The following is a 14,606-nucleotide window of genomic DNA, read 5'->3' on the forward strand; positions in this document are numbered from 1 at the left end:
AAAACACGCTATTTTAAAAAGTAAACTGAAGGAGAAAAAAACAGACATCTGTGTCACCCAAGGCTTTGAATGCAACCCTTCCAAGGCCGCTAAGAGTTACCTTGAGGATGTTTTGGCACTCAATGAAGTCACTGTGGAGGTGGCTGGTTGCATACAGCTTCAGGAGCAGCTGAGGAATGCCACTCCATTTGGATTGTTTGTCCCTCTCTGCCAAAAACGTCTCCGTGAACTGTGAGTCAAAAGAAAAAAAGAAAAAAGGAACATTTTACTGGTGAGGAATGAACTACTAGCATGCATGGCAAAGGAAAGCAGCTGCCTCCTAAACACACCCAGGACAAATAATTCAAAGGTCTCTTTCTAGAAACCTTCAAAAGCTCCCCAACAGCCTACAAGCGAAAAGTCCAACTCCTTCCCTTGTGACACAGCAGCCTATGTATCACCTACCCTCCTCTCTAGCTTCATCTCTTTCCCAGTGCACGCTCCAAGCTCCAAATGCACATGTTCTCTGTCTCTCTGCACATCTTCTTCCTTGCCTAAAATGTCCTCCCTGTCTTTACCTGGAAAGCTCTTTCTCCTTCTCTGAAGTGTAAGCCAAATAACCAGAAATGTTCCCTGCTGGGTCTTCCCCTCTCTCCTCTTTTTTCTTTTTAAAAGATTTCATTTCTTTATTTGAGAGAAAGAGAGAGAGAGCGCGCACATGCACACACTCACACTGGGAGCGAAGGGGAAGAAGGGAGGAAAGAATCTCAAGCAGACTCCACTCTGAGCATGGAGCTCGACATGGAGCCCAACATGGGGCTCAATGCAGGGCTCAGTCCCACGACCCTGAGATCATGACCTCGGCCCTGAGATCAGCACCTGAGTTGGATGCTCAACCAACTGAGCCATCCAGGCACCCCTCCCCTCTCTTCTTTCTAAGCGAATAAGTGCCCCTCCTCTGGGGCCTTATCTAACATTTTTCTTCTGCATAATTACTGATTCACTTGTCCCCCTCCTCCTGTAGATCATAAGCTCCTTCAGAGTAGGTACCAGTTGCGTTTATCGTGCCCACCTTCTCTCTCTCAAAGAATGCCAGGCACAGAACAGAGACTCAGTAAATGTTTGAAGGAACCTAGTCTAATGACCGGTTCATTAATCAATTATGGCACAGTTCCACTAACACTCTTAGGACATATCATTAACCAGGGGACGGATGTGAATTATTTTCATATACACTTGTCCCTCGAATCAGATCAAAAGCACCTTATGGCTGTTATTACACAACATGTAGGTCTTCAATAACGTCTTAGTCTACCCTGATGCATATTAGTCCTATGATTTTGGACAAATCCCATTATCCTTCCTGAGCGTGTTTTCGCAGATTATAAAAATAAGATAATACAGAAGTTAATAGAGAGGTAATGAAATGTTTGTGAGAGTAATCTGTTTGGGTGAACCAAGGCCACTACCATTTCTGTAGGTTAAAAAAAAAAAAAGACTGAATATCAGCAATTTCATATCATTCAAGCTAGTTCAAATCAAGGCAAGTCCAAACACAATGGGAAACCATCTTTCCTTTCCTTGAAAGGAAAAAAAGAAAACATGGGGGGAGCCTGGGTGGCTCAGTCATTCGTTAAGCATCTGTCTTCAGCTCAGGTTATGATCCCAGGGTCCTGGGATAGAGCCCCACATCAGGCTCCCTGCTTGGCGGGAAGCCTGCTTCTCCCTCCCCGACTCCTCCTGCTTGTGTTCCCTCTCTCACTGTGTCTCTCTCTGTCAAATAAATAAAATCTTAAAAAAAGAAAACATGGTTTTATAGGACTCAGCAAAAGTAGTGTTTACAAATTTACAGGTATAAACATTTATATTAAAAAGGAAAGATATCTCAAATGAATTATCTAAACTTCCACCATGAGAAACTAGAAAAGAACAAACCAAACCCCAAACAAGCACAAGGAAATAAATACTACTACAAAAATGATATGGAGAACAGAAAAATAATCAAGAAAAATCAAACAAAATCAAAAGTTGGTTCTTTGAAAAGATCAACAAAATTAAAACTTTAGTTATCATGACCAACTTAACACTGACTCAAATAACTAAAATCAGGAATGAAAGAGGGGACATTACTACCAACCATATAGAAATAAAAAGGTTTATAAAGAAATAGTAGTAACAATTATATGCCAACAAATTATATAACCTAGATGAAATGAACGAACTCCTATAAAGACACAAAAAACTGAAAGTGACTCAAGAAGAGTTGAATCACTACCCACAAAGAAAAGCCCAAGTCCAGATGCTTGACTGGTAAATTCTACAAAACATTTAAAGAGAAACTAAAAATTCTTCACAGATTCTTCCATAAAACAGAAAAGGGAACACTTCCCAACTCATTCTGTTACCCTGATACCAAAATCTGATAAAGATGTCACAAGAAAACTACAGACCAATATCTCTGATGGATATAGACACAAAAATCCCCAGCAAAACACTAGCAAACCAAATCCAGCAACATGCAAAAAGGATCATACGCCATGACCAAGCGAGGTATATTCCAGGAATGCAAGGTCGGTTCAACATACCAAAAACCCACATCTGTCATCATAATTAACAGTTGAAAGCCTGAATGCTTTCCCACTAAGATCAGGAAAAACAAAGGATGTTGATCCTCACCACTTCTATTTAACATTGTACTAGTGATTCAGGCCAGAGCAATGAGATAAGAAAAAGAAATAAAGGCATCCAGATGGAAAACTGGATGGAAAAGTAAAACTGTATTTGCCATCCTATGATCTTATATATAGAATACATTATGGAACCCACATATAACACTATTAGGGTTAATAAATGAGTTCAGCAAGGCTGTAGGATAAAAATTGATATACAAAAAAATTAGCTAAATTTCTATACACTTACAATAGACAATCCAAAAATGAAATTAAGAAAACTGTCTCATTATCTCATTTGGTTTCGTTAAACCAAAAATAATAAAACAGGAATAAATTTAACAGAAGGAATACAAAACTTAGAAAATGAAACTACAAAAAATCATTGAAAGAAATTGAAGGAAGTCTAAATAAACGGAAAGCTATCCATGTTCATAGATTGGAAGGCTTAATATTGCTTAAATGGCAATACTTCCTATATTGATTCGATGCAGTTTCTATCACAATCCCAGGTGGCTTCATTAAAGAAATTGACAACCTGATATTAAAATTCATATGGAAATGCAAGGGACCCAGGATGGCCAAAATAATCTTGAAAAAAGAGTACAAAGTTGGAAGAATCACACTTTCTGATTTCCAAGTTTATTACAAGCTTATAATAATCAATACTTTAGCATACGGTTAAACAACTAGATCAATGGAATAGTACTGAGATTCCAAAATTAAATCCCCACATTTATGGTCAACACAGATTTTTGACAACAGTGTCAACACAATTCAATGAGGGAAAAAAAAAGTCTTTTCAACAACTGTTGCTGGGACAACTGGTATTCATAAGCAAAAGAATGAAGATGGATTCCTTTATACATAGCATATACAGAAATTAACTCAAAATGGATCAAAGACCTAAATGTGAGAGCTTAAACTATAAAACTTTTAGAGGAAAACATAGACATAGATGTCATAACCTTAGATTAAGCAATGATTTCTTAGATACGACCTCTAAAAAACAAGTAAACAAAGGAAAAACAGGTAATTTATCACACTGAAAACATAAAGAACAATTATATGAACATCTCAATTGATGCAGAAAAAGCATTTTGTAAAATGCAACATCATAAACTGAAAAAAGAAGTGAACAAATAATGGTATCTACAGAAAACCTTGAGCAAATATCATACTTAGTGGTGAAATGTTTAAGGCTTCCCCTCTTAGATCAGGAACATGTCACTTCAACTCAGGCAGAACAGTTAGGGAAGAAATAGAAAAAATATAAGATTGGAAAGGATAAAACCTTCATCTGCAGATATGATATTTGCAAATGACTGTACACATATACAATCCAAAAGAATCTAAAGGTAAAGTATTAAAATATAAGGGCCATGTAAATACAAGAATGACATAAAATCAATCTTGCTTTATATTACATCTACAGTTAAAGAGAGGAGGAGGGGAGGAAAGGGAAGGGGAAGGGAGAGAATGACTGTATTGTACTCAATAGATTGAATGCAATCCCAAACAAAATTTTGTTGTAAAAATGTACAAATTCATTCTAAAATGTATATGCAAATGGCAAAGGGCTAAGAAGAGCCAAGAACTCTTGAAGATAACTAAGCAGGAGAAGCCACTCCTATTCAATACACTATCACCAAAATCAACACACATAAGTGTCAGAAAATAAGACAAAGTGGTATCAGCACAAGGATAAACAGACCAGTGGAAAAAAATAGACAGGAAACTGACATGAAAACAGACACCACAGAGCACTGGTGGAAAAAGCAACTTTTCAATAAATAATGTGCGGTCAACTGGATACCTTTATGGACAAGCTTACACCACATCCAACAATAAATTCCAAATGGAACATTTATTTAAAAGTAAAAGGCAAAATAAAGCTTCTAGAAAATAAACAGAATTTCTTCATGATCCTTAGGGTAGGGAAAGATTTCTTAAATTGAATATAAAAAGTGCTAACCATAAAGGAAAATAGTGATACAATGAGCTATATTAAAATTAAGCACTTGTGTTCACCAAAAGATCTTTTTAGAGACTAAAAAGGGAAGCCACCAAATGAGAGAAATATTTATAAAACATCATTATAAAGGCTCATATCCAGGAAATGAACTTCAAATCAATAAAAAGAAAAAAAAAACCCAATAGAGAAAAATATGCAAAAGATCTAAACAGGCCATCCACAAAAGATGTTTAAATGGCCAACAGACTTCTGAAAAGGTGCTTAACTTCATTAGTCATCAGGGAAACACAAACCAAAACCATAATGAGATACCAATACAAAAACACTAGAATGGCCAAATTTAAAAAGACTGGCAACACCATGCACGGGTTAGTGAAAACATGAAACAACAGGAACTCTCATACATTGCTGGTGAGACTGTAAACTAGTACAACCACTTGGGAAAGTGTTCGATAACAGCTACCAGTGCTGAACCTATGCATATCCTATAACCCAGCAATTCTACTTCTAAGTATATACCCAAAAAAAATTGTGCATATAGGCATCAGGAGACACGTACAAGAATACTTATATAAGCAGCACCCATAAAAGCCCCAAACTGGAAAAATCTCAGATACTCATCAAAGGTAGAATGAATTGTGGTTTGTTAGTAGAATACTACACAGTGGGACGCCTGGGTGGCTCAGTTGTTTAAGCGTCTGCTTTCAGCTCGGGTCATGATCCCATGGTCCCGGGATCGAGTCCCGCATTGGGCTCCCTGCTCGGCGGAGAGCCTGCTTCTCCCTCTCCCTCTGCTGCTCCTCCTGCTTGTGCTCTCTCTCTCTTTCTGATAAATAAATAAAATATTTTAAAAAAATAGAATACTACACAGCAATAAAAATTAATGAACTACAGCTTCACCATTATCATGAATGACTCTAACAAATATTGAAAGAAAGCAGATTCAGTACGTACTGCTTAATTCTATTTATGTAAAGCATAAAAACTAGTACACCTAAATACAATGTTAGAAGTCAGGCTAGTAATTTCATTGGAGAGGAGGAAAAGCAGAGCTGCAGACTAGAGGTACAGAGGTGATCTGGTTGGCTGCTACATAGTTGATGGTTTTATTACTATTCATTCAGCTGTCCACATACTTTTTGTGCATTTTTATTTGTATACTTCAACACAAGAAGTTTTTTAAATGCCTGAAACAAAATAGACTTGTATGTACTGATTATGGAAGGATCTCTACTATACATAGTATGTACATTATACCACCTGCATGAGAAAAAAAGATATATCAACACATTTGCTTTCCTAATTTAACATGTCTGTAGATAGAGACACAAGAAATCAATAACCACAGCTACCTCTGGGAGAACTGGAGGGGGCTAGCAGAGGTGGTAGTGGGCTATCAGCAATGGAGACTTACTTTTCTCTGTAACCCATATGTGTATGTGCATATGTTATCTATTCAAAACACGTATTACCTCTGGCGGGGAGGGAATGAGATGAAGGGACATTAAATATACTGGTACTGTCTTTAAGTTTGGTGGTAGGTACATGGGTATTGTCGTAATATTATGGTATTACTTACTATATAGGTTTTTGTAGGTCAAATATTTAATAAACAAGTCTCTGCACAGTGGCACCAGTAGATGCTCAATAAATATTAATTACCTTCCCCCATTCCATTCCCAACATATCTACACTTATCTCCCACTATCTCCCATACAAGCATTTCACTGCCTCTTCCCTGTCTTCTAAATAGCCAATTAGGAGGACTTTCTTAGTGGTGTTCTTAGTGCCAGAAATACCTCTGCTACTCTGTTCAAATTCTACTCATTCTTCAGAACCAATTCAACTTTCCCCTACTCCAGGAAGTTCTCCAAAGCAATCACAGCCCAACATAATCATAGGAGAGAAAATTGCTTTTAAAAATAGGAGGACCCTAAAAAAATTTTTTTAAATTAAAAAATAAAATTAGGAGGACCCTAAGAGAACATTCAGTGTATTTTACAGAGGAAATTAATATCAGGTGATAGAAATGGCTTTTTCATAGTTACATATTTATTTTTTAGTTGTTACATATTTTAATGTATATCTACACAAAATGTCCAGCACAATGAATAAAAAGAAAGACTCACCATAATTAAATTTCAGAATGCCAGAGAGAGAGAGATGATCCTAAAAGCTTTCAGGGGGGTGAGGAGTGGGAAAACAGGTCATATACTAAGGAATGGGAATCAGAACAGAACCTCTCAACAGTTACACCAAATGCTTAAAGACAATGGAATAACAGCATTAAAAATTTAAGGGAAAATAACCTCCAACTTAGAATTTTATACCCAGCTAAACTTAATATACAAGAATAAAAGACATTTTCAAACATGCAAACTTAAAAAAAAAAAAAGCCACTTCTCATGTACTCTTTCTTAGGAGGCTACTAGATAATGCACTCCCCCAAGAAAGACAGGATTCTTGAAACAAAGGATCTAAAACATAAAAAAAGTAAATAAAACACTTTGAATTTGGTGAAAGGAAATCCCAAGAATTCAGATATATAGCTGTCCTAGCAAGGAATTAATCCAAATTGGAGGAAGATGGAGAATTCCAAGGATTTCTTTTTAAAAAAGAAAGTTTTAGTACTGGGACTAAATTATAAGCACACAAAAAGCAAAGCAAATAAAAAAAAAATTTTTAATGAGGATATTCTAGTGAAAGAAGCCAGACTCAATGGCTACATATGGTACAGTTCCATTGCAATGACAGTCTGTAAAAGGGCATAGGACTAGAACAGTAAACAGATGAGCAGTTGCTACAGGATGAGGGTAGGGAAGGGGTTAACTACTACAAGGGAATCTTCTATATCCTAACTATAGTGGTGGTCACACAACTGCATTTGTTAAAACTCCTAGAACTAACAGGCACACCTCGGAGGCATTGTGGATTCAGTTCCAGACCACTGTAATAAAGTTACCCAAATGAATTCTTTGGTTTTCCAGTGCATATAAAAGTTATGTTTACATTACACTGTAGTCAATTAAGTGTGAGATAGCATTGTCTAAAAAAAGTACATGTCTTCATTAAAGAATACTTTATTGCTAAAAAATGCTATCATCTGATCACAGATCACTATAGTATAATAATAATGGAAGTTTTGAAATACTGTGAACATTACCAAAGTGTGACAGAGACACCAAGTAAGCAAATGCTGTTGGAGAATGGCACCAATAGACTTGTTTGATGCAAGGTTGTCACAAACCTTCAATTTTGTAAAAATGTAGTAACCATGAAGCACAACAGACAAAGCACAACAAAACAAAGTATGCCTCTATACACTAAATAAGGTGAATTCTACTATATTTATATCTCAATTCAAAAAATGGGGGGTGGGGGAGACAGTGGCTTTTAACTCAAAGGGAAACAAAAAAATATACAAAGCATATACTGTTGTATACTATATGGCTCTACTACAAACATATCATCATGATCATCTTCATATAAATACTTAACACCAACAGCCCAAATTGTGATATAACTATATTAGGAGAATAAAAAAGAAATATGTAGTATAGGGTGTTGTGAATTAAATCCTAGTTTACAAGGGAAGAAAACTGATAATGTCTAAAATTGAAAAGTCAAGAAATAGCCTTAAAAGCATGCTACTAAGAAATACTGGCTATCCTGTTTCCTGCAGGACCCTTCCCCTGCAAAACAAACAGCTACAGTGTGGACAGTGGCTGTGTGGGGAGGGTAGAATTGGGGGGTAAAAAGGGGGGCAGGGCACAGCCATTTATTTTTTTATTTTTTTAAAGATTTTATTTATTTATTCATGAGAGACAGAGAGAGAGAGCGAGCGAGAGAGAGGCAGAGGGAGAAGCAGGCTCCCAAGGAGCAGGGAGCCCAATGCGGGACTCGAGCCCAGGACTCTGGGATCATGACCTGAGCCAAAGGCAGACGCTTAACCATCTGAGCCACCCAGGCGCCCAGGGCACAGCCATTTTTAATTACAAGGCTCACGATACCCAGAGAGCTTTCCTATCGTATTCCAAATATTCAACTACACAAGGAATTTCTTTTACCACGTCTACATTGTCTTACATTTACTCCCGTTTAAAAATAATCATTTGGATTTTGTTTTCCTTGTGAACAGCTGAGTACTGTGATGAAAGAGCCACCAATCCAGTCATCTTCAAAGCTAAATTACTGGCAGGTGTTGTATGGGTTTCTTCTCCTGGAGTACTTGTGGTTTGACAGTTTATAGCAGTGATAATCTCTTACATCATGCTGCCTAAGCTGTCAACCTGTTCCGTGGATGTGACATTTTCACTTAGTTTTCATTGACTTATTTTGTCTTTACTGCATTCTTTTTAAACAAAAGCTGAATTTCATAAACATCTATGTATATCTTATTTGTTCAGTCCTAAGTGTAAGATATCTTTTTTTAAATTTGTTTTTGAGAGAGAGCACGCAAGGGGCAGGGAGCAGAGGGAGAAGCAGGCTCCCTGCTGAGCAAGGAGCCCAATGCGGGACTCGATCCCAGGACCCTGGGATCATGACCTGAGCCGAAGGCAGATGCTTAACCAACTGAGGTGCCCTAGTCCTAAGTGTAAGATACCTTATGTCTTACAATATCACATTAAATGCAAGTAAATAGCTGTCTTCAAAAAATAATTCATTAAGGGGCGCTTGGGTGGCTCAGTCATTAAGCGTCTGTCTTTGGCTCAGGGCATGATCCCGGGGTTATGGGATCGAGCCCCACGTCAGGCTCCCTGCTCAGCGGGAAGCCTGCTTCTCCCTCTTCCACTCCCCCTGCTTGTGTTCCCTCTCTCGCTGTGTCTCTGTCAAATAAATAAATAAAATCTTTAAAAAAATAAATAAAAATAAAAACAAATTAATGAAGATAAGCTACTTTGTTAGGTTATTCTGCAGTCAAATGCTCTACCACTGAGCTATACCCCGTTAGGTTATTCTGATTATAAATGTTAACCAAGGAATACTTGTGTCCACTTTAATGGGATTTGTTTTGTTTTAATATAATTAGGAGTGAATTTTATAGTTTGTAACTACAAAAACTTCCTGTTAAAATGAATAGTATTTCTATTTTTAATTTATGAGAATTTATCCTACCCCGGGGTTTTTCAAACCAAATTACCCTTGACAGGCAAGGGAAGGCTTATTTGACTTAAACCCCTAGGTTTCACAAATACTAATGCTTAGGATGAGGCTAAAACAAGTTGTGCTTATTGAAATTAACAAAAAAGAAAAAGGAAAAAAGGGGGTCAATCTCAAGAAAAAGTATGAAGTAAGTTACACTTAGGTAGAAATTAGATATGCCAGTAATCATGAAGGAAGCAATGATTAGCATTTGGGAAATAGAATGAGGATGCCATAACCTAGTTTGTCACCAGACTGCCAAACCGAAGGATTAGCTCTAGGAGTGGTGGGTCATGACCTGTTTGAGTTACTCTGCTTTGAGCCTAGGGTTTGCCTAGTCTACCCCTTTCCCTCAACTCCTACTGATCATGCAGGTCTTGTGCACCCAACTCTAAGGAATATGGATTTGATTCTAACTGCAGTGGGATGCCACTGGAGGGCTTTAAGCAAGGGATCTGTAAGATTTAATTTGCTGTAAGGATCAAACGTGCTGATAAACATACATAGGCTCTGTAAACACTAAAGCATTACACCAGCATTACTTCATTACCTTGAAGAGGACAAATTAAATGGGAGAAAAGAAAAGAAAATACACTAAAACCCACGTAGCACAGGCCTGTTCTAAATCATGTGGTCTGGAGTCGTCTCCCAGACTTCTCTTAAATCCCATTTAGGGAAATGGGGAAGAGTTGGGGATGATCAGGTTTGGTGAAAGAGGAATCAGGGAATCAGGAATTTTATTTGACATATTAAGTTTGGGATGTCCACTAGACATCTAAGTGGAGGTGTTGAGAAGGTATTTGGATACACCCATCTGGAGCTAACGGGAGAAATCTGGATGGAAATACAGATTTAGGATAAATCAGAATATAGGGAATTTGTTAAACAATACTCTCTAAACTTTACAGCATCCTTACTACGTTTTAAAACACCATTTTAAGTGCTTTATATGTATAAACTCTCTTGATCCTTACCACAATCTTACAGGCTAGGTCTCATGATTAGCCCTATTTTACAAATGAAGAAACTGAGGCATAGAGAGATTAAGTAACGTGCCCTAACACAGACAGCAAGTATGTACCAGAGCTGGGATTCAAACCTAGGATATTTGACTCTAGAACTCTTTAAAGCCATGAGACTGTTTAGGAGTAGAGACAGGATTGAGGAGGAGGAAGAATGAGCCCTCACGAACAGTATTCCAATTCAAACAATTTTCTGAGTCCTGGCTATCAAGGGCCTGACACTGTTTATAGGCTCTGCAGACACAAAGTCCCTTAGTCCCTTAAGAAGCCCAGTCTAACAGCTACAAGCTGACGGCAACTATTTACTGAACATCCACTATCCGCCTCACACTGGCCAAGCTTTTTAGACATATGATGTCACTTAATCCTCCAAACAGCCCTATGAGATAGATATTATTGCCATTTTAGAAATAAGGAAACAGAGCTTCAGGAAGTTTAAATAACGTAACCTAGGTCACTGAACTAGTTAGTGACAGAACTAGGGTTCACTCTAGGTCCACCTTCCTTCAAAATACAGTCTTCTCCAAGGAAATCCTGTTACATGCTACCACATGGATGAACTTTGAGGACTTTAAGCTAATCGGAATTAGCCAATCACAAAAAGACAAATACTGTTTGAGTCCACTTCTATGAAGTATTGAAAGTAGTCAAATTCATAGAAACAAAAAGTAGAATGGTAGTTGCCAGGGGCTGGGGGAAAGGAGGTGGGAGGGAAGTTGTTTAATAGGTATAGAGTCTCAGACTGGCAAGATGAAAAAATCCTGGAGCCCTGATTCACAACAATGTGAACACACTTAACACTGCTGAATTGTACACTTAAAAATGGGTAAGATGGGAAACTTCATGTTCACCACAACTTAAAAAAAATTTTTTTTCAATCTGGTCTTTCCCAGTATACCACATGCCATAATGGACATGCTTACTGTGCTATGGAAATGTCTGTGAGGAAAGAATTTACCTGTAATGTGGGGAAAGGGGGGTGTGTGAGGCAAGGAAGAGATCAAGGAAAGCTACCAAGAAAGGATACATTTGAAAGATGAAATTCCCCACTCTACCCTCACCAGAGTTTTAGGAAGCTCTCTCCATCTCAACCTCTGAAAGAGCTTCCACACCTGCATACAACTCCTGATTACCACAATAATCAGGCTCAAGAATATTCTAGCACCCTTCTATCTGGTGAGCTTCTCCAACCTCCTCCCATTCCAAATCATCCAGCACTGGAAACAAATTAAGTGTCCTAAATTGCCTCACTGATTATGCCGAATGACTTTTGTAGCTCCCTACTGCTCTCAGAATGTAAAGGATTAGCAAGATGTGTGTTTAGTAGATCACCTAAATTTTCTGAGCCTCAGTGTCCTCATCTGTGTTGAGGCAGGAGTCCTGACACCTCATTCAAAAGCCTGAAGATTAAATGAAAACACTGTATACCTTGCACAACGTTTGATCTGAAGTATGTGCTCAGTGAAGGTGAGTTAGCTCCCTTTCTGCCTGTCCCTATAACCCACCTAGGTAAGGCATTTTGGTTAAAAGAGCAAGTCTTTCCAGGATGTTAAGGCAGATAGAGAAGAATGCAGGGGGAAAAAGTTGCTCAACTATGATTATCTGATGTTCAGGAAAATACTGATCACCCAGAACTGGTTCTTCATCTGTAACCTACTAACACAGAGACCACCTGGTTTTTATCTTTATTCTGTCCTTTTAATCATATGAGTAGTTCTGAAATGGCTCAAGTTTATAGATATACAGATATATATAGTATACTGTGAAAAATCTCACTCCCATTCTCTCCCCCATCTACCCAACTGCCACTGACTCCCACCAACCACTGTATTAGTTTCTTGTGTATCCTTCAAAAAGTTCCTATATGCAAAAGCTGTCTTTAAATTAAGCTAATGTTTTACAGGTGCGTTTGCAACCTAAGTTCTGGGAATGAAATGGGGAGGGTAGCAGGAGCGAGGAGCCTAGGTCTTTTCATCCTGCCTTACCCTAAAGCAGTGTCCTTCATTCATTCAAAAAATACTAATCATATATTGGGCGCCTATTATAAGCCAGATACCAAGTATAGCATTAACTGACTGATTATCCTTCAACCCTTACTAAGCAACAAAAACGCACTTAACGCTTTACACAATTGTCTCCATTGATCCTCACACCACCTTAAGAGGCAGGTTACCAATTATCATCTCCATTTTACAAATGAGAAAAGTGAGGCACCGAAAGATAACTTGCTCAAGCAAGGCTCTGAATCCAGGCCTGACTCCAAAGTCCTCGCTCTTAACCATGACGCTCTACATTGGCAAAACCTGCACCCTTTGGAGCTCAGCCTAACGTGGGATACAGGCGAGGAAAAGGGTAGACAAACAAAGAAATATGTAATTAGACTAACAAAGTAATGTGAGCGAAACGAATTCAGAGCTGTGACTGAATAACAATGGGGACCTACTTTAGCAATGGGGTAGGGGGTAGTGTCAAGGAAAGGCCTCTCTGAGAGAATGACATTTATGATAGGCGTAGGAACCGTTCGGGGGCTGCAATGACGACCCACCACCCAATTCACGGGGGAGAAACTCGAGGCCCTTAGAAGCTAAAGCAAACTCGCTCAGGGTCCCCCAGATGTGTAGACGTGGCGCAGGGTTGGGAGGATCCAGGAGCTGGGCCCAGGACTCGTACACGCCATCGATGCCCGATGCAGCCCAGGCCCGCTCGGCCCCTAACCGGGGCTTCTAGCCGGCTGCTGCCCACCGCCCCGCGGCGGCTGACAGCATACGGACAGCCTGCAGGGAGGCCCCGCGGCCAGCGAAGAGGGGTCGGGCCCGTACTGCGGAGGCCTGGAAAGGCCTCTTCTCCGGCCCCCCGCCAGCTCCCGCCGGGTCCGCCCCGCCCCGCCCCTCCGGGCCGGCTTCGTACCTGCACGGCCCGGACTAGGCCCCGGCCGGTCAGCTGGCCCTGCCGCAGCTGCAGCAGAATGTTACCGGGCCGCGGCCGGCCGCCCCATCCGCCCCAAGCCGCCACCGTTGCCGCTGCCCGTCGCCCTCGGCCGGCCCCAGACCCAGCAGCCGCCGGCGCCGCCGCCATGTCTCCTCGTCCGACAAACAGGAAGCAAGCGGCCCCGGGGCCGCGGAGATTTCTACGGGGCGGCGGAGGGGTCGCCGCAGCGCCCCCAGCGGGCCGACGGCGGAGGCGCAAGCCGCGTGTCAGGGGCCGTGCGCCCCGCGGGGCCTACTGGGATATGTAGTCTTGCTCTCTGGGGGGGCAGGTGCGAAATTGAGATGTGGCGTTTCCCGCGCCGTTTGCTTTTGGGACCCCTCGGTCCAGCATTTCGGCGAGGTCCCCCGAGGTCAAAGACAAGTCCCTGCGTGCGCACTCTCCCATTTCTTGCCTGTTTGGGAGGTTACAGCCATTTGGCTAGGAAAAATCCTGGGCTCCAGTCCAGGAATCAAGCCTCCTAGCCTGATTCCTGCCTGCCTCTCTCTGCCCCTGACTCGGTGCGGATGAACCTTGGCTCTCTGCACCTTAATTTCCCTTTTATTTCATTCAGTCAGTAGTTCCTGGGAGCCTATTCAGCCAGTAAGTAGTTCTTAGAGGTCCCGAACCGGTCACTGTGAATACAGTGGAGAGCAGAACAGACTAACTAGGTCATGTTTTGGAATGCAGGTTATAGCAGAAGACAGCAAATCCATACACAAATAAAATGCATGATAACAGACTGGCTAAGTTGTGTAAGTGGGTAGGTTGTTGTGAAGTTAAGTGAAATAATGGAAGGGAAAGAGATCGGTAAATTATGACATCATATCTTTTGTCAGTGGAAACTTGTCCTAA

At 40.2% G+C, this 14,606-nt stretch overlaps 1 protein-coding gene across 2 annotated transcripts in view; it reads right to left on the bottom strand.

The window, feature by feature from the left end:
• TRPC4AP (transient receptor potential cation channel subfamily C member 4 associated protein) overlaps nt 1-13,894 on the bottom strand; it is a 68,562-nt gene extending 54,668 nt beyond the window's left edge. For both annotated transcript variants that reach the window (XM_028118554.2, XM_028118553.2), the window contains exons 1-2: nt 13,695-13,894; nt 101-229 (exon numbers count right to left, since the gene is read on the bottom strand). In XM_028118554.2, coding sequence (XP_027974355.1) covers nt 101-229; nt 13,695-13,862 — 297 coding nt within the window. In that variant the 5' untranslated portion in view covers nt 13,863-13,894. The remainder of the gene's footprint in view (nt 1-100; nt 230-13,694) is intronic.
• Between the last annotated feature and the right edge of the window lie 712 nt (nt 13,895-14,606).

This window comes from Eumetopias jubatus, unplaced genomic scaffold (assembly GCF_037043125.1).
Source record: "Eumetopias jubatus isolate StellerSeaLion01/CBP00866 unplaced genomic scaffold, mEumJub1_p1.0 scaffold_9, whole genome shotgun sequence".
NCBI classification, from domain to species: domain Eukaryota; kingdom Metazoa; phylum Chordata; class Mammalia; order Carnivora; family Otariidae; genus Eumetopias; species Eumetopias jubatus.